This window comes from Diabrotica undecimpunctata, chromosome 6 (assembly GCF_040954645.1).
Source record: "Diabrotica undecimpunctata isolate CICGRU chromosome 6, icDiaUnde3, whole genome shotgun sequence".
NCBI lineage: Eukaryota > Metazoa > Arthropoda > Insecta > Coleoptera > Chrysomelidae > Diabrotica > Diabrotica undecimpunctata.
In genome coordinates this window covers 136,975,063-137,000,415 of record NC_092808.1, presented here as the reverse complement: position 1 = coordinate 137,000,415, position 25,353 = coordinate 136,975,063, and the positions used below count along the sequence as shown (strand labels likewise).

General features: G+C 33.9%; 1 protein-coding gene across 3 annotated transcripts in view; it reads right to left on the bottom strand.

Moving 5' to 3' along the window:
• Osi24 (Protein) overlaps positions 1 to 25,353 on the bottom strand; it is a 146,715-nt gene that overhangs the window by 39,575 nt on the left and 81,787 nt on the right. For all 3 annotated transcript variants that reach the window (XM_072535518.1, XM_072535517.1, XM_072535519.1), the window contains exon 5: positions 20,627 to 20,788. In XM_072535518.1, the coding sequence (XP_072391619.1) occupies positions 20,627 to 20,788 (162 nt within the window). The remainder of the gene's footprint in view (positions 1 to 20,626; positions 20,789 to 25,353) is intronic.

The window sequence follows — 25,353 nt, the reverse complement described above, 5'->3', positions numbered from 1 at the left end:
TGACTCCGATCGGAGTCAAAGTGGTCCTTTGCTAGGTGCGCATGGCTCCGATCGGGGATAATAACTCGTTGATTTTGACGACGGTATATTTTACTTAGTACGACGCCGACGTTAGTTAATATTTGTCAGGGTGTGAGTAAGGACTTAAAATTTCAAAAATTTTAAGACCTTTACTTATTAAGAAAAATTTCACAGTTCTTTGCTGTGGTAGTTTCGTGATTCAAAATGGCGGAAAGTATGCCGGTCCCTTTAAAGTGTGAAAAACAAAAAATATTCCTGCCTCCAGAGATAGTATTTCAAAAATTCCTATGGTTAATAAGGGACGAACAAAGAGAAAGCGTTGCAAAATATGCTCCAAAAACAAAAATAGAAAGTAGACAACATATTACTGCGAAACATGTCCTGATCAACCCGGATTTTGTGTTGAATGCTTTGAAATAGCTGATATTTGAATCAAAATTAAATCAATATGTAAATCTTTCTGTATTTTATTGAATAAATAAACTTATTTTTTCTAAAATTCCGTTATATAATTATATTTTTAGAAAAACGTTCTAATTTGCCTTGTGCCTATCGGAGTCAGTCAGCGATACACTAGAAATTCTTAGCCAGGTGCGCATGACTCCCATCGGAGTCACAAATACAAATCACATTTTATAAATAAATATACACTTTATTTAATTAATGTAATATTATTATATATTTTATTATCAATTACAATGACATTTTAGAAAAAAGATATTGCCGTTCCTGGGAAAGTTGCCGTTATATGCCGTTCCTAACATAGTACCTATCGATTACCAAGCATCTGTAGGCCGTAAAAAAATATTTCAAATAAAAATGTAGCTACAATAATTTTAAATAAAAATTTTTATTAGCAATATTTATGTACAATGAACCGTGTTCTCAAAACCAACGCTTGAAACACATTTTGAGTAGTAGTTTCGCGCACAAAATCAATGGTAAATAAAATATTTATCAACGCGATGGTAAAAATTCGATATCTTTTATTAAAAAGAGCGTCTATCGACAACAATTAAAATGTTTTAAAGATGAAGAGTGCAGATTTCGTATGCCAGATTTGTATTTTGCCGCAAATGAAGTCAGTTTCTATAAATATGTTCAATAAATAAACGTTGCGCTATTTTTTTCCGTTTATACGATTCTCATGAGATCAATAAAATTTATCACTTTCATTGACCACTCGTTAATCAATCTTCATTGCATTCCCCTTCAATCTGTACGGTGTTTAGACGTTCATTTATTTTTTCTTTGGTATTTTCTCTGATTTCTGGATCTCTTAGTGCATTTATATCAGTTCTTTCTTCTTTTGCTGTTTTCTTTAATTTTTTCATAAGAGATTATGGTTAGATTCTATATCTGCTCCAGATTGTGTTTTGACTTCTTCTTCTTCTCGTGCCACTCCTAGCGGAGATTGGAAATCATCATGGCCACTGCCACTTTGTTAGCAGCGCGCCTAAAAAGTTCAATCGAACTACACCCGAACCATTCACGTAGATTACGAAGCCACGATATTTTTCTTCTTCCCACACTTCTTTTGCCCTTAATTTTGTACTGCATGATATTTCTTAAAAGTTCGTACTTTTCACCTCTCACAATGTGCCCCAAGTATTCCATCTTTCTAGTGTTTATCTCATTTAGAATTTCGCATCTTTTGTCTAAAGTTTGGAGTACTTGCGTGTTAGTGACGCGGTCCATCCATGATATTCTGAGAATACGCCTATAGCACCACATCTCGAAAGCTTCGATGTTTTTTGTGGTCAACTGTTTTAGTGTCCAAGCCTCTACTCCATACAACAGGGTAGAAAAGACATAACACCGCAGCATTCGTATTCGTAACTTTATATTGATATCACGATTGCAAAAGAGTTTGCGCATTCTATTAAAGACTGATCTAGCGATTTCTATTCTACATCTAATCTCTTTTGTTTGATCAGTATCGTCTGTGATCCAAGCACCTAGATATTTATACAAGATTAGCTCTGATGTTCTTTGATTTCGTGATTACCATAAATTTAGTTTTTTTCAAATTAATTTTCAAGCCGTAACTGTTACAGTATATATTGAGACTTTGAACGAGATGTTGTAGTTCTACTAGCGTTCCCGTTAGGAGAACCGTATCGTCAGCATACCTTATATTGTTGATCGTCTCACCATTTATTATCAGACCAAGATCTTCTTCCTCGAGTGCTTCTTCACAAATAGCTTCACTATACAGATTAAATAAAAGTGGCGACAAGATGCATCCCTGCCGGACTCCTCGACGGATTTGAATTTCTTCTGTTAGCCTAGGTTGCATATAATTCGAATATCTCGGCTGTCTATATTTTTCTTTATTAGAATTTGTCTTAGTGGTTCATGTTGTACTTTGTCAAAGGCCTTTTCGAAATCAATAAAGCAGGTGTAAATTTCTTGGTTCATGTCTAAGCATCTCTGTGAGAGAACGTTCATTGCAAACAGAGCCTCCCTTGTACCCAGCCCTTTTCTGAATCCCATCTGAGTGTTACTGATGTCTACGTCTAATTTCCTATAGATCCTATTATGGATTATTTTCAGGAACAGTTTTAGAGCATGACTCATCAAAGCTATCGTACGATATTCGCTGCATTCCCTTGTATTTGCCTTTTTGGCAGTAGTATAAAGGTCGAACGGAGCCATTCCCTAGGTATTATTCCAGTTCTATATATTGTGTTAAATAGATCTAGGAGTAATTTAATAGATTCATCGTCCATAAGTTTGAGCAGTTCTACGGGAATTTCATCAGGACCGGGGGCCTTACCACTTTTCGCTTGTTTGATTGCATAATCTATTTCTTCTCTGATTATATCAGGCACTGTATCATCTGTATATTCGTTTGAGATTTCTTGTCTATCTTTGTCATCAAAAAGTTGTGATATGTATTCTGTCCATCGATTCATTTTTTGTTGTAAATCTGTTATGAGTAAACCATCTGTATCTTTGATCTGTCCTGTCTGCGTTGTCCTTCTCCTTCCTGTCATTTCTTTAATCCTTTTGTGTACATTAAAAAAGTCATATTTTCGCTCCAGTTGTTCCAACTCCTGGCATTGCTCACTTAGCCATTTTTCTCTAGCTTCTCTTATTTTCTTTTTTATCAGTTTATCTGTTTCTTTGTATCTTATTGGATTATTTGTTTTATGTACCCTTCTTTCACACATCAGCTGTAGCATTTCCTCATTCATCCATTCTTTATGTTTCCTTTTTTTCGGTGTTAAATTTTCTCTCCCTGCCAGTATTACGGCATGTTTAATATTCTCCCATTTTTGGTCTATGTTATCAGTATTTCTATTCAGTTTCTCTATATTTTGTAAATTTTCTTTGATGTTCACTATTGTTTTCTCTTTTATATGTTGTTCACTCAGTTTTCTCACGTCAATTTGTTTCTGTATGTGTTTTTGAATGATCTTTAGTTTTATTCTTAATGTGACTACTACAGGATTGTGATCCGAGCCTATATCTGCTCCTGGGTAGGTTTTAGCTGAGAGTATAGAGTTGCGGAATCTTTGTCTAACAAGGACAAAGTCAATTTGATTTCCGACTACTCTACCTTTGGTGTCACTCGGAGATTTCCATGTGTACAGTCGTCTGTTAGGTAACTTGAATTTTGACTACAGTAATACTATTCCGATACCTTTGATCAATATGTAATCTATTTGATTTCTCATTATCTGATGTTCATTATCTCTTGGCGATTTCCACGTGTACAAACGTCTATTGGGTAATTCAAAGAACGTGTTTGTAACAATCATAGTATTATCTTGGCAGAATTGTATTAACCTATCTCCTCTTTGATTTCTACTACCTAATCTAAAATTTCTCACTACGTTGCTTATGCTACCCTTTTCAATTTTGGCGTTCTGGTCACCCATTATTATTGTACACGCTGAAAATATATTAGAATTTAATTTCTTCGTGTTCACGTATATTAAAATAACTTATTTCGCTAACAGTTATCAATGAAGTATTATTTTCATCAAAAAATTATTAAGATTTTTTATTGTTAATTTAAGAGAAATAAGTAAATCCCACATATTTTGTTACTGTATACGAAATATACTAATAAATGAATAATTATTTTATGTAAATAAATAAGTAACAATTTGTTTTAGCATACCTATTTCATAAATAATCAATGTACTTTAATATTGACAGTTCAATATTCAAGAGTAAAAATAAAATATTAATATACATTTACCTGTATTGCGATTATATACAATAATTACTTTGATACCGGTTAAAATTGCCTGGTTGTATAATAAATGTACTTCGTTTTTTCGTGACAAGTAAGCCTATGGAGAGCTTAGATGTTACGGGACTCGACTGAAAATTTAATTGGTGTTCATAAGAAAATAAAATTGTCTTTTTTTATAGAAGTAGTGAAAAATTAAATAAGATTGAATCTTATTAATTTTGATCTTTAAAATGGACATTAAAGAAACAACGATATTATTATGTAATTAGCTTAATAAACCCAAGATTAAGGGTTTTAATACGAAATCATAAAATCAAAATAAAAACACTTCTTATTCTAATTCAGAGCTTTTATTACAGTGAATCTTCTTTATGTGCCATGTTCTCCTTTTTTATTCCTGCTTATTTATGTGTACTATTGATCTAGATTTTGTGTCCCTTGACCTATTTTCCTTTATTTCCGCTACTATCTGGTATAGGATTTGTATCACCTCGAAGGTAAAAATTCGATATCATTTGATCAGACTGTTGTATCGACAAAAATCAAAATGGGTTTTAAGTGTAAAGAGTGCAGCTAATTCATAGCATGAAATTTTAGTTTTAAGTTTGGACAACAAATGTGAGGCATTTGAAAAATGCCACTTAAAAACGCTGAATTTAAATTTTCACGTTACAAATGATCAGAAAGATCAATGAGCAGTTCTGTGGAGTCTTAAATTGATACTAATAAATCTTAAAACTATATTTCTACTTAATAATGTTTCTACAGGATCTTTCTTACTTACAGTACCGTAATTTCGGGTGACTTTGGCCCACCAGGGTGACTTTGGCCCATTTTGGGAGAAAGATATTTTAGTAACTAGGGCGTTTGTACAATATATTATCAAGTAAATTTCATTGTACCGCACCATCAGTACCATATGAAATGTAGGAAAATTTTAATAAATTAAGGTAATAGGTACTTGTTATAAACCCTGCGGTGCACGGGTGAAAATTTGATACACGAAGGGACGGGTTGGGTCTGAGAAGCCCAAAAATTAAACTAAGAATTTTTTATGTTTAATTTTGTAACAACAGGTTTGCGTTGCATATATTAGAACAACTACTAAAGAAAACTTACATGTACATAAAAAAATGAACTGCTATTATAATATTAAAACTAAAAATATAAAAGAAATTACATACTACAATATGGCAGATGTTTAAAGAACACCTTGTATATAACTTATTTAGTCATTTTATCAATACATATGCGACAAACAGGTACGGTATGTTCTAAGAAAATAATTTTTTTACAGTAATATAACACATGTAACACATTTTTTATACACATTTTATAACACATGTAGCAAGTTTTACGATCTCTACAAAAAGCGCAACGGCCCCTTTTATTTTGCAATTCCGCAGGTGCTTCTACTGGTCCAACACCACTGAGTTTAGCAGCAAGTTCTCTTATATCTCGTGTCAAATGAGAAGATTGAGCTCTTTCTTTTATATTGTCCATCACTAACTGAAGATCTAGTTCTTTAAAAAAAAATCTCCTTCTTTTGCTTGTTTTTAGATCCGGTGTGTTACTTCTCTGTATCACAAATGCATTTATTGCAGCAACATTAAGCAATGCATAAAAGATGACCATGGGCCAGCGTTTTGTATTTCTTGCGACAGTATAGGAACCTCAAAGTTGATCAACGGTGTCCACACCACCTTTCGTAGCGTTATAGAACATTATTGTTTCAGGTTTGGCGGTCAATTGTTCATTAAAAATTCGGTTGGGATATGCCTTTTGTTTTTCCGTAGGGTGCCTACAATTGTTAGACCATGATTTGTCAGTAAGTTTTATGCGAGTTCAATTGATGTAAACCAATTGTCCATTGTGACATTCCGGTTGGATCTGGAGATTGGTTTGCAAAGCCGCTCAACCACATCGTAGACTGCCGAACTCATAGAATATAAACCTGGTGGTTGTGTACCGGCATATATTTCTAATTGATAAGTATAGAACGTGCGAGAATCCACCAAGGAAAATTCCTTCAGACCGTATCGGGCCGGTTTTTTTATAAGATACATTCTAAAACTACAGTGACCTCTAAAGCCTAAAAGCATCTCATCGATAGTGACATATTGGCCAATGGTATAACATTTTTGAAAATTTTAAACTACATCCTCAAATACGACTCTAACTGCTGCTGCTACTTGTCTCCGTTCGTCCTTTGTACGAATATCATCTAGTCGTAAGCACTTCATAAGAAATCGAAATCTGCGGAGAGCCATCGTTGCCGAAAATATGTCAATGCCTGTACCATTTCTTTCCCAAAACTTAAAAATTGAAGTTCTACCTCCACGGTAAACTCCAGCTAAGTAAAGCAGACCGATTAGAGCTTTTAGTTCACATATATTTGTTAGCCTCACATCGGAACTGTCTTTATATCTCATGGATACACTCTTGATATATACATTAGTACATCCAACAATATGTTTTATAATACATTCTTGTACGTTTAATTCGGTGTCTGATAAATCCAATTCAGACTCTGAGTTATGATTAGCATCTTCATGTTCTAAGTTGCCAACTATAAACTCATTGGAATCTGAATCTTCATAATTTTCTTCCTCGTCGGTTGCAACTTCCTCGTAGAGACGTTGCAAATGTTTTCCCTCTTTCTCGTAAGAATACATTGTTTTGCTAAGCTCTAAAAACAATACACTGCAAATTTTGTTTTGTTCTTTCATAAAAAAAAACTTACATTAAGGAACGGGTTGGGTCTGAGAGAACGAAAACAGATATATCATCGACACTATTGCTTCAATGCGCATTCGTAACTGAGGGATTATAGCTAGCTATGCCGACGAAAGGTATCTAGACCACCAGGACCGTAATTAGACTCGCTGACCGAATAGAGATATTAGAAGAACTGAATGGGCCTGACAGACCCAACCCGTGCACCGCAGGGTTAAGAAAAAAACGAATTTATAAAATGTAGCCATTTTACATTAGATTTTTTGACCCGGAAAAATTGGTTGACAATTAATAATACTTCCAAGAGTAAGATTAATTAAATAGTTGCGTATTGAAAATCTGAGAATTCTCAAACGCCGTGCAGCATTATTTCAGTCTAAACATAGACACTAAGAAGGTCGAATATTATTTTGAAGGTGCTACATGATTTAATGGTTTTCGGGTGACTTTGGCCCAGTTTGTGGGTTGTCGGATTTTGGTCATTCGTTGGTTCTATATTAAATTAAAGTAAGTAAATGCTGATTTTAAATTTGAATTTAGCCTTGTAACAACTGCAGGGTTTATTAACTTTATAGCACTAATGACATAGGTAACCTTTTTTCTCTTTTAGGTGCCCTTCAATGACAAACGTGTTATTGGTAGTAAAAATTATGGAAATTACACGGCAGACACAGTCAAAAGAGCTCTAAAAGCTATCAGAAATAGAGTTCTATCTTAGAGAAAAGTTGCAATAGAATTTGGAGTGCCAGTAAGTACTTTAAAAAATAGATTAAAAAGTAGGCATACGAAACAATATGATGGTCAGACAATTTTTATAACAGCTGAATAGGACGCCTTCACATCTCATATTTGTACTGGTTAAATGCTTTCCTTAACGATCCTACGATCAAGAGCAGAAATCAGTGAAACCACTATAAGAGACTACTGTAACAAATACTAGAATGAACTCGTCAATGTCCCATTTAACAACATTTGGAACTACGATCAAAAAAATTTAAGTGACGACCCCGGCAAAAAAAAATTAACAAAACGTGGGACTAAATATCCTGAAAGAATGATGAATTTTAGTAAATCGGCAACATCATTAATGTTTTGTGGAAATGCGGCTGGAGAAATGCTACCTCCATACATCCATCTTTAATCGGATGGGGGCCTTCTTCAAGAGTCACAACCTCTCTCTTCATACAAAAGTAAGAATGCTGCGATGCTACGTCTTCTCTGTCCTTTTTTATGGTGTTGAATCGTGGACCTTGAACGAAGATATGTGCAGAAAACTGGAAGCATTTGAGATGTGGCTATACCGGAGAATGCTTAAGATCACGTGGACTGACCGAGTCACAAATGAGGAGGTCCTCAGAAAAATGAATAAGAATCGAGAAGTACTGGCCACCATCAAATCTCGAAAGTTACAGTTCTTCGGACATATTATACAAAATGAATCCAGATATACTCTCCTTCAAGCCATCCTGCAAGGAAAAATATTTGGAAAACGAGGTCCAGGAATAAGAAGAACATCTTGGTTAAAGAACCTCAGAATCTGGTTCAATACAACATCTGTGCAGCTTTTCCGCGCTACTGCAGATAAGATAAAGGTTGCTATGATGATCGCCAACATTCATAACGGATAGGCACATCAAGAAGAAGAAGAATACATCGTATATAAACTCAATAAACTGTGGTCGACTTGGGTAGAGAATGGACCAAATGGGGCACGGTACAACAGATCGAAAAGCGGATGGTTTGACACAGCTTGTTTTGAAGACTAATTCACTTCTCTTTTATTGCCAACATTGGAACCAACTGGCCAACATTACTGGAATTAAAGTGTTAATTGGTGACAATTTATCATCCCATATATTATTAAAAGTGAAAACAGCTTTGTGAAGCAGAAAACATTAAATTCGTTTGTCTTCCTGCCAATTCTACGCACCTAACATAGCCATTAGATGTCGCCTACTTTCGACTGTTAAAAATAGCTTGGCGAAATATTTTGGTAAAATACAAAACAATAAATGTTTTAAAATACCACCTTAATCCTAAAAAGCACCTTTCCCACCCTTTTGAAAAAAAAACTGGTTGAAATAATTAGTGTAAATGACGTACAAAAATTGGAAAGTGGCTTTAGAAAATGTCGTATTTTTTCCATAAACGCAGAGGAAGTACTAACCAGAATTTTAACCTATAAAACTGATGCTGCGCAAGTTCCTTCGAGAGTAAGTGACGCTGTTTTAAATTTTCTTGTAGAAATAAGGGGATTACAGTCTACAGCTAATGGATTTGTTAAAAGAAAAAGAAAAATAGAAATTGCAGCAGAAAAAAGTATCTATGCTGAAGATGTTAAAAGCCAAAAATATGCTACAGTTGCAAAAAATGCCGCTAAGAAGCCAGTAAAAGAAAATGGCAATACAAGAAAATCAAAAACGAAAACTAGAATGGTAGCAAAACGTAACATTGGAAGAAAAACTGAACAGGCGAGCAATCAAGCCAATAATCATATTTGCGAAACACAGAAAGAAAATCTACAAAATGAGGTCCTCTAACACGTTAATAACGAAGTTTTTCTTGGCAGTAGCCCAGATCAAGAAATCTCTGAACAAGCGACTATTGCTGCAGCTGGCTCTATTGAATTGCCTAAACATAAGATGGTAAAAAAAACGTTTCAATAAAATACAAGATTTTGGAAACACTGCAGATACTACGTCTAATTATGCATCTAATGAGAGCTATAGGAATAATGCAGATCTACAAGAGTTTTCCATTCGAGTTAGAGACGTAATTGTATCCGACTACTTGGACAGCTTTCCAGGAAAATTCGATTATTTTGTAAGAGTTAGTAATAACTGTTGCGGTTGGGTGCAAGTAATGGTACTAGGTGAAAGAAGTTTATGGCAATGGCTCGAAGTCGCCGTAAGAAAATCCTACCATTTGGGTAGTATTGATTTCACAGAGCCATTGGAACTTAAATATAACCGATATTTCTTTCCAGATTAAAAAAAAAGGTTGTAAATCGTTTTATTGTTCATTTTTTGTTAAGAAATTATGTTTTTTGTGAACTTAGGGCCCTATAAAGAGTTTCATGTTAGTTTTAGTTTTTTTTTTGCTTGAAATTTAAATAAATATTTCTTATACCTAACAAAATGTTTGTTTCTGATTCATATTGTAGGGTAACTTTAGCCCAAATAATAATAATCACAGAGAATAAATGTAAAATGTAGCTTGAGACAAAGTCACCCGACACTACCAGGTGACTTTGCACACCACATATTTATTTTTTTTTATAATAAAGTAAGCGCTTCTTTGTGTTTTAGTGTAATTTTTGTGAAAAAGTAGTCAAAAACTCAAATACAAATAAATAAAAAAACATACTTTTATGTATTCAGAATACTGAAATCTACATTTGATCTTCGAAAGTAAGTCAAAATCACCCCAAATTACAGTACAGAAACACATTATTGATACTGTAGTGATTTTCTAAATAATTAAAATATTTTATTATCTTAATTGGGAATACGCCACAATTTTACTTTAAAATAAGTTTATTTTGACATTTAGATTGTCAAAGTGGAAATCGAAACGTCAAAATACACTTATTTTAAAGTAGAATTCTGGCTTAAAAATACCGCAGAAACATAGCTTCAGAACAATACTGAAAACCGTTATACAAAATATAAACATTTTTAACTTAACACAAGAATAGTTTAAAATAAGAATCAAATAATCAATCATAAGTGAATAAAGAAAACAAAATTTTTTACCAAGCGTATACCTCTGTATATAAAACAAATTAAGTTTTTTGTTTTGATCGTACATTTCCTCAACCGAAAATCCTTCCTTAACAGGTGCTTCAGACAGAATAACTTTCATCCCTTTAGTACGGTTTTAGAGATAACTTAACGAAAAGGTTCTCTAGTATATAACTTGCAGAGGAAAACGATACTCGATTTATTGATTGATTAATGGTGTTCTAAAATGTTTGCGGAGAAATTAGTATGTATTTTATACAAAGAGAATGTTAGCTACAGAATTGTTTTCCAGTTTTTTACGGAAATTAAATGTTTAGTGTTCAAGGAAGTGTATGAGCTTCAAGGAGGTATAAAACTCGCCAAGTAAAATTTTTGTGAAATTTTCGTTTGATACAGGATTTTTTTATTTATGTGTATGTATATACATAAGTTCAAACATAATTTAGGTGCAAATTCCACTTAAATCGAAGTATTTTAAAGGAGAAATTACACTTAAGCTGCAAAACCCGCCTTGTCCAAAAAAATTTTGTTGCAAAGACCTCCGACTTACACGTGATTTACCCTTTCCCTACAAAGTGGTATGTGGCAGCTTCTAACCATGTAATGTTTTTAGTGCTGTTTAAATGTTATTCAAATAGGTGAGGTGCAATTTATGACGAGCCTCTATGCAAATTTTGCGCGTTAAAAAAAAAAGAATTCAGGATGTGGTAAAACGATTTTGAGGGATCAACTCCATCAGAAAAACGAGTAGGCGACCGTGTTCTGGAAAAGAATGATCAAAAAAAGTTTGCTATGAGTAATTTTATTAAAAGTTTTAAATGTCTGGCATCTTATTAAGCAGGATTCAAGTAAAGGAAAGAACCTATCTACCATGTGATCTTAGTATAAGAAAGCTCTTTAAACTTTACATTACATCTTATTCTTAAGAAGCATTATTTTATTTCATATTTTGAAATGCACTATAATATAGGTTTTGAAACGCATGCTCTCTTTGTTTCAGATATAAGAAAGAGATAAAGAAGGAAAAAGGTGAGCAGAAAAAAAAGAACTTATGTGTGAATATTTTACAGGAATTACAAAAAGTTAAAGCAAAAGCATTGTACAAAATTTATAAAACCAACAGCAGCGATAGAGAAGTTTTTTCAATGGATTGTCAAAAAGACTTAGCCCTTCCGAAGTTACTTGATTAGAGAGCTTACTTCCATTCCTAATCTAATTTTTACAATTTTTCAATTGTAGACTATACTTCTGATATGAAACTTAACTCTGACACAGTTTCCGCTTATCTATTATTAAAAAATTCAAGTTTTATAGCTTCAGCGTTGTTCCATAGGTTATCAAAACAGAATTTTCCAAAGATGTTAAAGAAATTTTGCTTTATGCAGATGGCTGTCTACATCATAATAAAAATATTACAATGATCGGTATGGTTGCAAGTTTTCTAGTTATTGAGTTAATACTTCCAGTTGTAGGACACAGTTTTATGCCGCCAGCTAGAGTTTCTCTTATTTCTGGAGGAAAAATTAAAAAACAGAAATTATCAAAAATCCAGAGCAATAATAAAACAAAACGTCACAATCTATAAATTGGTCGAAGACTGGAAAACCCTCGAAAGTCGACTATAATATTTCCATTGGTGTTCCAAAGGGCATTTGTAAGAAGGGACAACGTAATCGTTCGATTAATCCGGATAAATTTGAAGCTGGCAGAGTAAGTGATGGTCAATAAAATTCCGATTTGAAGTTTTATAAATATGTCATACATTTCTCTAAAAAATGACGAGAGTGATCCACAACTATTGACAAATGAGTTATGTGAAGAATTTCCTCTAGAAAAAACAACTGGGAAGTGAAATTTATTGTATTAAAAAAGTTTATTTTTATGAGTTTACGTTATTTTTAATTTATAAACGCTAATTATATAAATATGAACAAATAAATATGTTGTGAGTAATCAGAGTCTAATGTTTAAAATAATTTATTAAGTGAAGTTTAAAAAAACACGTTATTACGAAGTTTTCGGAAATTGTCAATCCAAATTTGGTAAATTTTATTGAAAATCCCGCCATGTCCATAAATAAAACCAATATTATCCTAAAACTGCAGCTCAAATATTGTTTATTTTGTATTCTTCTAATAAAACATTTTTTTTTATTTTATTTATCCGCATCAACCAGTGTGGTTATTAGCGGTAGGTTTATAATACAAATAGAGAATATAAGGTACATTTTATAAGTCATGACTTATTGACAACAATATGGTACATTGTACATGTATGTACATGTAACAAAAATTAAATCATAATTTATTAAAGAGTTTACAGTAATTTAAAAAAGACAGAACTTCATTGTGTGAATTTTGTAACCAGTGCTTCTTTCAGACTGTTGGGTATCTTAAATATCACCTTGGCTGAGGTGTACTCTGGACATTCTATTATTATATGGTTGACTGTGAAAGGTGTTTGGCATCTTTGGCACATTAGTAGTGGTTTTTTGGAGATTATGTAGCCGTGCGTAAGTCGTGTATGCCCAAGCCGGAGTCTGCTGATAATTACCTGGTGTTTTTGTTTTGGTGGTATAGGAAGATTTTTTAAATATACATCTGATTTGATGAATTTGAGATTTGTGTTTGTTTGATCCCATATTTCTTGCCAGATTTTATTTACATGAGTCTTGAATAAAGTTTTAATATCTGATATTGGTATAACTGTTGTAGTCGGAATGTTCACATTGTTTATTGCTTCAAACGCTGTTATGTCTGCTAGCTCATTACCAGTTATTCCGGCATATGATGGGACCTACATAAATGATATGGTTTTCCCAGAAAATTGGAGCTGCTGCAACGCGTCTTTAGTTAGGAATAGATTGATGTATGTATAAACATATTTAATGGTCTGTGAAGAAATTAATGGATCTGATAATATTAGTATTTGTTTTTAACTTGTGGTTTTACAATAATTTAGTGCGTCAAGTATTGCTTGAAGCCGTCAGTTAATCTAGTGGCAGAAATTACGTTTTCTGATAAAGTAGCAGCTGCTACTCCGTTGCAATCTTTGGAGGCATCAATGAAGTACAATTTTAAGTGAAATATTTCAGTAAATTGGTACTACTACTGGTCTACTATTGGTAAAGAAACTGTCCAGGAAAGTGTCTGGTATATTTTTATGGGTGCAAGGTGATTTGATTGATATAATACGATAGTCTTTTAACTCGTTCGTAAAATGGTACTGTCTTGGTGGTGTAATTTGTGAATTGTTCTAGTGATTCTTCTGATACTAAATTTGCAAGAAACGTATGATCCTTTGTGTTTAGAATTTTTGAAGCGTAACATAGTGATATATATTGTCTTCTGATGTATAGTAGCATTTCTGCAGCTAGCACTTGAAGGCTTCTTATTGGAGTAGTTTAAAAGGCTCCAAAGATTAGTCGTAGAGATGTGGTTTGAATAATATCCAGTTTTTTTAGTTGATTTTTATTTGCTGTTTTATAACAGATGCATCCGTAGCCGAGTTTGCTTCTTATTATTGTCTGATATAAGTTTAGAAGAATTTTAGTATCTGAACCCCATCTATAATTAAATAAAACTCTTAGTAAGTTTATTCTTTGTTGACATAATTTGATTAAATTGTTGATATGTGAAGTCCATGTGAGTTGTGAGTTAAATATTACACCCAAAAATTTGATTTCGCGGACTTGTTTTCGAGAATGACCATTTAGATACAAGTTTAAGTTGTATTCTGCTCTTCTTTTGTCAAACATTACTACTTTAGTCTTTTCAGTTGAAAAAGTTGAACCAGTCTCTCAAGACCACATTTCTAAGCTGTTTAATGTTTTCTGTAAAATATGCGTAGCTAATTCTCTATTTTTACTTTTAACATATTATAATACTAGATCTTCAGCAAAAAGATTAGCTTTTACGGGAAGTTTTATGTGGTTTGTTATGTTACTTATTGCGATTAAGAATAATAGTGGACTTAAGGCCGATCCTTGAGGAATTCCATTATGGAGTAATTTCGATGTTGACATGAATCCATCCGTTTTTACTTGTATGGACATGTTTTGAAGAAACTTTTTGGTGAAAGCAAGAAAGTAACCACCTATGTTCCAGTTTTTCATAATTTTGAGGATTTAATCCGTTCATATTGTGTCGAAAGCTTTTTTGATGTCGAAAAATATTGCGATTACATTTTGTTGATTTGTAAATGCTTTATGAATTTCGGATTCTAGTGCAACAATGTTATCAGCTGTCGATCTGTCTGAACGGTACCCGCTTTGTATTGGAGTAAAAAGTTTTTTCTTTTCCAAGTGCAATTTCAGTCTTTTACTCAATATTCTCTCCATTGCTTTGCAAATGTTACTGCTGAGAGTTATTGGACGATAAGAGGATGGTAAGTTTTTCGGCTTATTCATTTTTAAAAAAAGAATTATAATCGCCTGACGTCATATTGAAGGAAACGTTTTATTTGTGTAAATATTGTTAAAGATGTCAACTAAAATTTTCTTTACTGTTTCAGGTAGTTTCTCAATAAATATTGTTGTAATATCATCAGGTCTTGAAGAAGTTTTTTAGCATTGCCTAGGCTTAATAAAACATTATACTAGAATACAAGTGAAAACAGAAAGTTCAAAATATCGCAGGAGTCCTCTGTAACAGTTTTTCACGTCTTCTGACAATTTTGGTAGATATGATTTGTCGCACTAAATCATATAATTTAGTGCGACAATAATATAATGGATTAGTGGTATATGTTGCCTTCATATTATTGCATTTAAGTAAGAGTACAGTGTATTTCTTTATTATTCATCTATTTTGGGTAACATATAAAGCATAGACTGAACCGTTTATTTTAATTTATTATTCGATTGTAAAGTGGATTATTCAAATCAATTTGTTGTTTACTCCGCAGAGCGCGCTTCAAGAATCATAACACTTTCCATTCTAAGTTTCAAAATGTGTAAATAACTATCCGATATTTGTATAATATACGATCTTGCCAAAAATAAGTATAAAATAATATTGTATATTATTATAACGCTCATCAAACAGAACTACTTGCAAAAGCTTTAAACATTCAGCAAAGGATTTAAAAGTCCATCGTAGAGCATCGTAAAGAAAATGGGAAATATAAAAATACACACAAAGATAGATACAGTGTGTCAAAACTAAAAATGGGCTATCTCACGAACAAAAGCTGATATCGAATAATGCTTGAAACCGTTTCTAGGATAGTAATGGGAAACTAAAATGACATGGAAGAGAACTCAACCCCATCAACCTAGGTCCCACCTACTGCAGCCAAAGAAGATCATATTTGCCTCCCAGAATCAGTGTTATTTACGAACAGCTTAAATATTTCATGAAAAGCATACGTACAAAAATGTAAGTCGTCCGCGATTTATTTGAAAAGTTTAAAGAAACGGGATCAGTGCAAAATAAAAAAAGGGATACCTCAAGATTACTGAATGAAGCATCCCAAATAGGGGTCGATGGAAGTTTTGCAAAATTAAAAAAAAAGGATGCCCCAAGGAAACTGAATGAAGCATCCCAAAGTGACGTCGTTGGAAATTTTGCAATAGAGCCTACTGCATCAGCACGTCAAGTACCTGCAATGGCAGGACTTTTACATGAGTCGGTTAGAAAGGTGTTAAAATTACATAAGTTTCACCCGTACCAAACGCAAATTCTTCAAGAACTAGACGATGATGATCCAGACCGACAAATTGAATTTTGTCAACTCATGACTGACAGAATTCGCGTGGAACTGAGAATGTTAAAAAATATTTGTTTCACTGATGAATGTACTTTTATGCTGAATGGTAGTGTAAATAACCAAAACTGTGGGTACTGAAGTGATGCGAACCCGCATCGATTTAGGGAAGGTCACACTCAATATCCAGAAAAACTGAATGTTTGGGCAGGAATATTAGGCGATGCTATAATTGGCCCCTTGTTCATATCAGGTAATTAAGATGGAGACATTTATCTCGATATACTGAAAAACACCATCGAAGCTTTAATTGTGCATGAATTAGAGAACCAAAGGGACGATCAAGGCAACCTAGCTCTAGATGAAGATTTGCTGCACTCCAACAAGATGGAGCAGCTCCTCCAGTTAGGCACTGGTTTGGTACTAATTATCCGAACAAATGGATTGGAAGGAGAGGTCCTATTGAGTGTCCACCGAGGTCACCAGACTTACCGCCACCTGACTTTTTTCTATGGGGTTACCTCAAGTTAGTTGATTATAAAAATCAACTTGCGTCACTTTAGGAATTGCGAGAAAGAATTACGCAAGCATGTCGCGCTATTACTAGAACATTACATTTGCCAAAGTTCGTGTAGAATTTGAAAATAGGCTGTATTATTGTGTATAAATCAACAAAACCCACTTTGAACATTTACTTAATTGACATTTTTAACAAATTTGTAGTTTAACAAAAACCTCATTAAATTTTTCATTTAATCCAAAGTTTCACAATTATTGCTTAACGCTGTATAATTATTATTTATACCATTGGATAGCATTTTTTATAGTATTTTCAATAATGTATCACAAGTAGGGGTTGTCAATTTAAACTTTTTTGGTTGTGGTGGCTGGAACCTAGGGGGATGATGGGCTCAGTTCTCTTTCATGTCATTTTAGTTCTTCCTTACTATCCTAGAAACGGTTTCAAGTATTTTTCGATATCAGATTTTGTTCGTGAGATATAGCCTATTGTAAGATTTAAAATTTACACACTGTATATATATATATATTTTTTTTATTTAAACAAAAATGACCCTGCATCAACTGCTAAGAGTTATTAGCAGGGGGTACAAACACAAATTACAAGTATTCAATTTCTTACAATGTATATATAACTTAAATATATTCTATTAAATATTGTAAAATTTAATGTCTTTCAAATATTTCAGCACTTCATTGAACTGGCAGCTTAGTAGATCCTTCATGTTGGTAGAGAGGTTATTTTTCTTCTTTCTTGGGTGTATGTTTTGCATTCTAACAGAATATGTTTCACAGTGATTTGTGTCTTGCAGTTGTGGCAGAAAGGGATAGCTTCTTTATTTATTAAGTAAATATGGGTTGGTATAGTATGTCCTAATCGTAGTCGAGTTATTATCACTTGTTCACAACGTTTGAGTGGGAGTGGTAAGGTGGTGCCGACAATCTCTATGACATCTTTTAATTTGTTCAGGTTCAGGAGTATAATTTTTTAGGTTTATTATAGGATTCTCTTTGAAGTGAGTTTCTTGTATACACAGTATTAGTGGAGAATATTTTTGAATTAATAGTTTGGGTGATTCGAGGTGAGCGAAATACCCATTTGGGTTCCATTGAAGGATTAGTGATTTATCCATTGGATTTTTCGGTCTCTTCCGTTGAAGATGTGTAAGTGGGGTTAAGTTTTTTCTTTAATCTGGTAATCTTGTTTTTTAATTTAGAGTTGTGAGAGTAACAATGAATAAAGTTAAGGATATTGGTTAATTCGGAAGGTTCATTTGAGTAGTTCTTTGAGATAGTTTCAGGATGTTTAGCATGAAGAGTATTAACTAGAAAGTCGCATATTTCATTAAAATTTAATATGAATGGGGGTGATCGGTTTTCAATTTTGTCTTTTATCAATTCTAGAGAACAAATAACGTCGTCGTTAGAGGTTTTAGTTTGTTTTCTAGGTTTATTTAGTTTATGTGTGATAGGAGGAGTAAAGATTTGTGAGTCCGTTTCTGGGTTATTTTGGTCGATGTCAGGTGAGGATGAGATTTGTCTTTTAACTTGAGTAGATACTTGAGTAAGTTGTTTATTAATATTAACTGAAGGCTGCAGAGTTACAGTTTCAGCAGGATTATTAATATTATTTAGATTTGATGATATTGTTTCTTTTGGCAAGGAGGGTTGACTTGCGTTTTCTATAGTTTCAGTTATGCTGGCGTTCGATTCCATGTTTTGTTGTGTTTCAGGATCTCTATCATCTATTTCAGGTGTCGTATTTGGAGAGGTTTCTAAGGGTACGGTTGAGGAGTTGGCAGTTGTTATGATGGGACACTCAGTATCGTTATGTCCAATAGTCTTGCACTTAGAGCAGTTTAGTCCATCAATAGAGAGGAATAAACGATAAGTTTTATTGTGGAATATATTGAAGGAGTCAGGAATGGAGGTATTATCCAAGGGCGAAATAAATACTTGCCGTCTGAAGCTTAGGACGTGGCTATATTCGGTTTCTGCCATACCCACTCTTAGGAAAGTCATCTTGGAAACTGCAGTGATGCCTAATTTTTCTAATTCTGCTTCAATGATATTGTTTGGAATTGAAGGACATGCGTTAGAAATTACAAGTCGTTGTGCTGGTGTGATTAATCTTCTTATCTCTATTTCTGACTCATTTATATTAATATATTTGTAGGAATGAAGAAGCATATCGACTATGTTTTTGGTAGAGAGGTAGATACATATTCTGTTATTTGGAATTCTAGATGCAAACAAGACGTTACGTGGACCAACCAGTGCTCCAATTGCTACGATGTAATTGTGGATTTTGATGCCTTCGATACTGGAGAGTACTACTGCTTGGTCCTCTGTTGGGTGTTTGAACGTATTTACTACATTGGAATAAGTATTTTTTGGTGTATTTTAAGTAGAAGTAGTCATGTTGTTAATTGAAGTCATTTTTATTTTGTTTCCCGCGTTGCCGCAGGTCCTGTCCTGTCACCGGCCAAAGAACCGATCAGTTCCGAACGGTTCCAAAAAACCAGTTGATAAAAGCAGTAGGTTGAACTTGATTCGAATTGTATAGGTTATATTTACTATTGTATTATCTTATATAAAGGTTTTTTGTTACTTACGTCGGGTTGAGTCGATTGGCATTAACACTGCACTATTGTTTGTTGATAGTATTTAAGGATATCAAATTTTTGTTCCGTATTTTACATTTAAAAATTGAAAAATAACAGAGCGGTTTAAAACGTGGTATAATCATGTATATATATTTGTATTATATCTTGTATAGACTTTAATTATTTCAAATCAATAAATATTTTCCAATTTTGCTAACGTAATTTTTACTCTAAAACAATTTTAAAACTGGATTTATTAAAAAGATAAAACAACTTGATATTTTTATAAAAATTTAACTTTTACATATACCATTAAAATATAAAAGTGAGACGTTGTCATCATTAAAATTATATTCCACATATAATCAATTTTTTATAAAATTGATACCTTTCGCGACAGATCGTATATCTTTTTAAAATATGCTTTATCTTTTTCTAAAGACAAATAAAATCTTATGTTACATACCAACAAACAATATACCTTTGCTTTTATTTTAATTTTGGTAATTAGGTTTGTTTCATAATATCTAAAAAGTGTCACTAAAATTGTGTAGTTTAATATTGCATCGAAACTTATCCCTTATTATTATGCTTTCCATATTTTCTAATAACTTCGTTAAAAGTGATCAATAATAAAATTAATTTCTCTATCTATCTATCTAATTAGCCTTCTTCGGTCCATCTTTGGACATAGGCCTCCCCAATCCTTTTCCATTCTTTTCTGTCTGTCGCTACAGTCATCCACCTAGAGCCCACGTGCTTTTTGATATCATCTGCCTATCTCATTTGGGGCCTTCCTCTGCTTTGTTTATATTCCCAAATTAATTTCTCAGAGCTACTACATAAATATTCAGCAGATTATTTTTAATTAACAGTGTAGAAAAATGAAAAATATAACTGAATACATTACTGACAGTTATTTAATTAAATAAACTTTTAAAAAATATAACAAACAATTTACAGTGTAGTGGCAGTCTTTCAGGTCTTTCCCAACACCTATCATGGGAACAGATATTTATCAATTTGGTGTAAATTTGCAAGAAGTTTATCTGAAAAAATGTATTAAAATAAATTTTTAATATTACCTGCTGAGTTGTGCCGAAACCAGATTGCTGTAGGGTGCGTATTTGGTCGGATTAGCGTACATCATGCACACCAGGCGTTCTCGACACCTTTCCGTCCCAGGAGACTTGTCGGTCCCGAGGCCAAGTTGTTGAAAGATAGCGTCCAATCGGGAGAGCAGAGGACTGCAATGTGTTTAAAATTATACGTATAAAATTTCTATAATATACAGGGTGTTTCAAGAAGGTATCTCATAAATTAAATCACGCATTCTGGGGACAAAAATAAATTAATTGAATCCAACTTACCTTAGTACAAAAGTGTATACAAAAAAAGTAACAGCTCTTTGAAGTTACAAAATAAAAGATGTTTTTTTTGCATTACATCCTAAACAACTTGATATTTTGTAATAAAAATGAACACTTTATCTTTTTCATACAAAAGAAATAACAAAATCTAAGCGCACAGAAAAATTTTAAGGGGGGTGTGCAGCCCTTAATCTCCCCAAACTTTTGAGTACGTTTAAATCAAATGAATTTTGTGGCATCATGTGGCACATTATTTTTAAAACTTTTTTGTCTCTTATCACTTTTTCGAAAAACTAGTGTTTTCCTAGTTGGCCATAAAATTACAATTAGTTTCTACGGATACAATAATTACAAACAGTTTCATTAATAATAGTCAATAATTTGAAGCTATCATTTATTGTGCGAATAAGATTAATATTAAAAATTTTGATATTACAATCGCCTACACATTTCAGGAAATGGCAGATATGTACTCAACTTTGGTTAAGTTAGATCAGATTAAATTATGATTTCAATAAACTATCGGGAATATCGTAAGTGAATGTCAATGAAATAGTGCGGCAGCCGCAAGGCGTTATGCAGTAAAATACCCCAATCGAAATATACCCAATAGACGATTATTTCTGACCATTGATCGTCGTTTACGGGAAATGGGTACATTCCAACCACAAGTTGCTGGCAATAGTGGCCGTCCAATAATGGATGCAACCGATAAAGACATTTTGGAAATCATTGAAGAAATCCCTGGAACAAGTACAAGGGTAATAGCTGCTCAACTAAATGTTCCTCACGTAAGGGTTTGGAGGTGTTTGAAGTCGAAAGTTAGATTTCAGTAGAAATCGAATAACAAACCATCATAACGAGCACATTTGGGCCGACGAAAATCCTCACGCCAAAAAACGACACATCACCAAAGGACTTAATTCATAGTTAATGTTTGTGCAGGAATTGTGGATAACAATCTAATAGGCCCAGTATTTCTTCCTAACAATTTAAATGCTGATAATTATTTGCAGTTCTTGGCAAACGGTTTACAAGATTTTTTGGAAGAAGTAAATATTGCAATAAGGCAAAATATGTGGTTTCTACTTGATGGCGCTCCACCGCATTACAGTAATAAAGTCCAGGAATACCTTTGCAGGCAGTATCCTGGTCGTTAGATTGGAAGGGGTCGTGACGCACCTATTTCTTGGTCACCCAGAAGTCCAGGTCTTAACCCCATGGACTTTTGCTTTTGGGGGTTTATGAAAGAGAAAGTGTATTCTGTACCAATAGAGGACGAACAACAATTGAGGGTTAGAATAATTGAAGCTGCAAATCAATTTCAGAAAAATATGATTTTTCGACTCATTTGGTATTCCTTATTAAAACGATACCGAATGTGTATTGAACATTTACTGTAATATCATATTTATAGAGGTTATAGACATTTTTTGTACTTGATAATTCATTTAAGCCATTTATTTAGTTGCACATAATTGTTTAAAGATTAAATAAAAAGGGCCGTAATTCAATAAAAACTATGTTTTGAAAAAACTGATGAAGCAAAAATTTTTTTAAAATAATGTGTTAAACTGATGATGCCACAAAATTCATTTGATTTGAACGTGCTCAAAAGTTTGGGGGAATTTAGGGCTGTACATCCCCCTAAAATTTTTCTGTGCGCTTAAATTTTGTTGTTTCTTTTTTATAAAAAATGCATTGAGAACAAAAAAGTAACGTGTTCATTTTTATTACAAAATGTAGTTTAGGAAATAATGCAAAAAAAAACAATTTTTATTTTGTAACTTCAAAGGACTGTCACTTTTTTTGTGTACACTTTTGTACTAAGGTAAGTTGGATTCAATCAATTTATTTTTGTCCCCGGAATGCGTGCTTTAATTTATGACATACCCTTTTGAAACACACTGTATTATGAAACAGATATAAACATACAGACGGTGACATTTCTTTTTAATTCGAGTCTTACCATTCTCCTATTTCGTAGTTTTCCACTTATCAAAAAGTACTTGTGGATACCTCAAATTAAAAAAAAATCAAGTTAACTGGACACGTTATAACGACCTTAAGGCTTTCGTCTCTTTATGGAATTGCTGCTGTTCTTTTATTACGGAAGTCTGAATTGGGGAATTTTTAAACCATCGTTGTATTCTGATGGTGAATTGGTGTAGTAAGATGCTAGAATGGGATGAGGTACGTAGATCACATTTATTTCTCAGAGAGCGATTCTGCTACAAATATGCCCATAGGAACGGCTCTTGGATTAGCGTTTTTGGCTACTGCAGGTTGTCACCTAGGCAGTACGCTTTCAGAAATGTCACGAGCACGGTGAATGTGGTAATATAAGATTTTCGGGCGTTGCGAGGGTTGAAGGTTAACCAGAGGTGGGCGATCCTACTGTTGTTTGACGTCAACAAATTAAAATGGAAAGAGGTAATACAGGCGTTACGAGAGGGGTGTCCGAGTTACTTGATGAGTTTGGTCTTGGAGTATCTGTAAGAGAGAAAAATTGTGGTAAAAAAAAGAAGTCCTAGCTGACGTGACGACTGGAGTACCGCGGGGGTCGGTGCTAGGACCCACGCTGTGGAACTTGGCATATGACGAGATTGTAAGCAACAATATGGAGCGGGTGTAGCCCCTTTTGCATTTGCAGACAACCATGCTATGCTTGTAGTGGCGAGGGAGAGAGAGAGAGTATCGTCGGTGCACAGCATACATGCGACCAAGTCGAGGAATGGAAGAAAATGCATAACCTAGAACTGGCTGCTGGTAAAACCAAGGCTATAGTTCTCAAAGAACAAAAAAAAACGAACTGAATAATATTCGAATGTGCAGAAAAGAGAGTGGATCCCCTCAGGAGGAGCCCTTTATTCTGTTGTGCAATCGAGTGTCCTCTACGCTGCGCCTGTCTGAGGTACTACAGTTTTAACAAAAGCGTACAAAAAGCAGCTCACTCCAGCAGATAGGGGTCTTTTTAGGTGGCATGTGCATACAGAACAATTCTGCCGATACGCTGGGAGTTATCGCCAGGTGTATTTTGATGCACGTGCTAGCGAAGGAAACAGAAAGAATATACGAGAAACTAAATAAAGACATAGCAACAGAACGTTCAGAAATAGAAAAAAGGGAGGGGTCCATTGTGGTGTGGTAAGAGGAATGAAACGAAATGAGAAGTCATACCTTTACAAATTTGGAAAGGAGGAAAATGACAAATGCGTGTACTGTGAAATATCGGGCACTATCTCTGACACTCTATTGCTATGCGATAGATGGATAGACTAAAGGACCCTGCTTAAGAAAGGGCTAGGAAGTAGAGTACAATCAGTCACGGAACTTGTGAAGGATATGCTTAGGTCATCAGATCTATTGAGAGCAGTTCAGAGATATGTGAAGAGAACAAAACAAGAAGAAAGGCGAACCGAAGGGAGGCAAGGTGCCCAGGAGCAAGCAAGAAGATCAGGCAGAATGAGAAGGATTCAGTCATAATAAGAAAGTGCGATAATGCGTGAGAAGAATTGTCTGTGAATGAGAGATTGGGTAAATACCATTCCGACGTGGTGTCTTAATCAGGGCGGTCCTGCCGGTAATTAACAGTTAAGGAGGATGTTTTTTTAGCACGTAGGTCTCTGACATTGACGGTGATGGTGTCCGAGCAACTCCTGTGTACGGTCTCGGATATCATCGTGGTTACCTTGAAGGAATCCTGCATAACCGAGCCTGGAAGGCGTTCTGCCTACCTTCTAGAACCGAGATATCTTTAGAACATTTAGACCACCCCCCCTCATAGAAGACAAGAAAAAAGTGGTAACCTGTCATATATTAGGTGGGGGTTGATTCGAGAATGTTAAATAACTTGTTAATAAGTTGGTTGTCTACTAAATTTAAAAGTTTAGCTAGCAGAAAGCAAACTTTGGTTTTTGGGTGCCTGGTAAGTACATGTCTTCGGTGATAACATGTCGTTTTAAAAACCTCCTCTGTTCTATTGTTAGAACTTTCGATAGTTCGTAGAACGGGTATTTTGTTTAAAATTTTCAACCGATTATTGGATGATGGGAATAGTGCTAGTTTGTGGATCAATGGTGATGAACATTTACGTCTTTCTTCCACAATTCTCGTCGGCGTTTTTTTCTCGGTTGCCATGATTTAATTCATTAGTCTTTTGTTAATGGCTAGGAAGAATGTGGCTTTGTATTCGATTATTGGCCTGATGTATGTTTTATAAGTGTAAAGGAGAGTAACATGGTAAGTGTACCCAAATTTACTACTTAATACTTTTAGAGGGTTGGCTCTGTTTCTAAACCTGTTTTGGGCTTGGGTTATTTGATATCAGTGCTCGAATTCAAGTAACTCTTTATTGAGCTTTATGTAGGTGATCTTTCTGTTTGGTTTCGAAGGTTTCGACGTATCTAAATATCATTAACTTTGTTTTTGTTAGGTTTAGA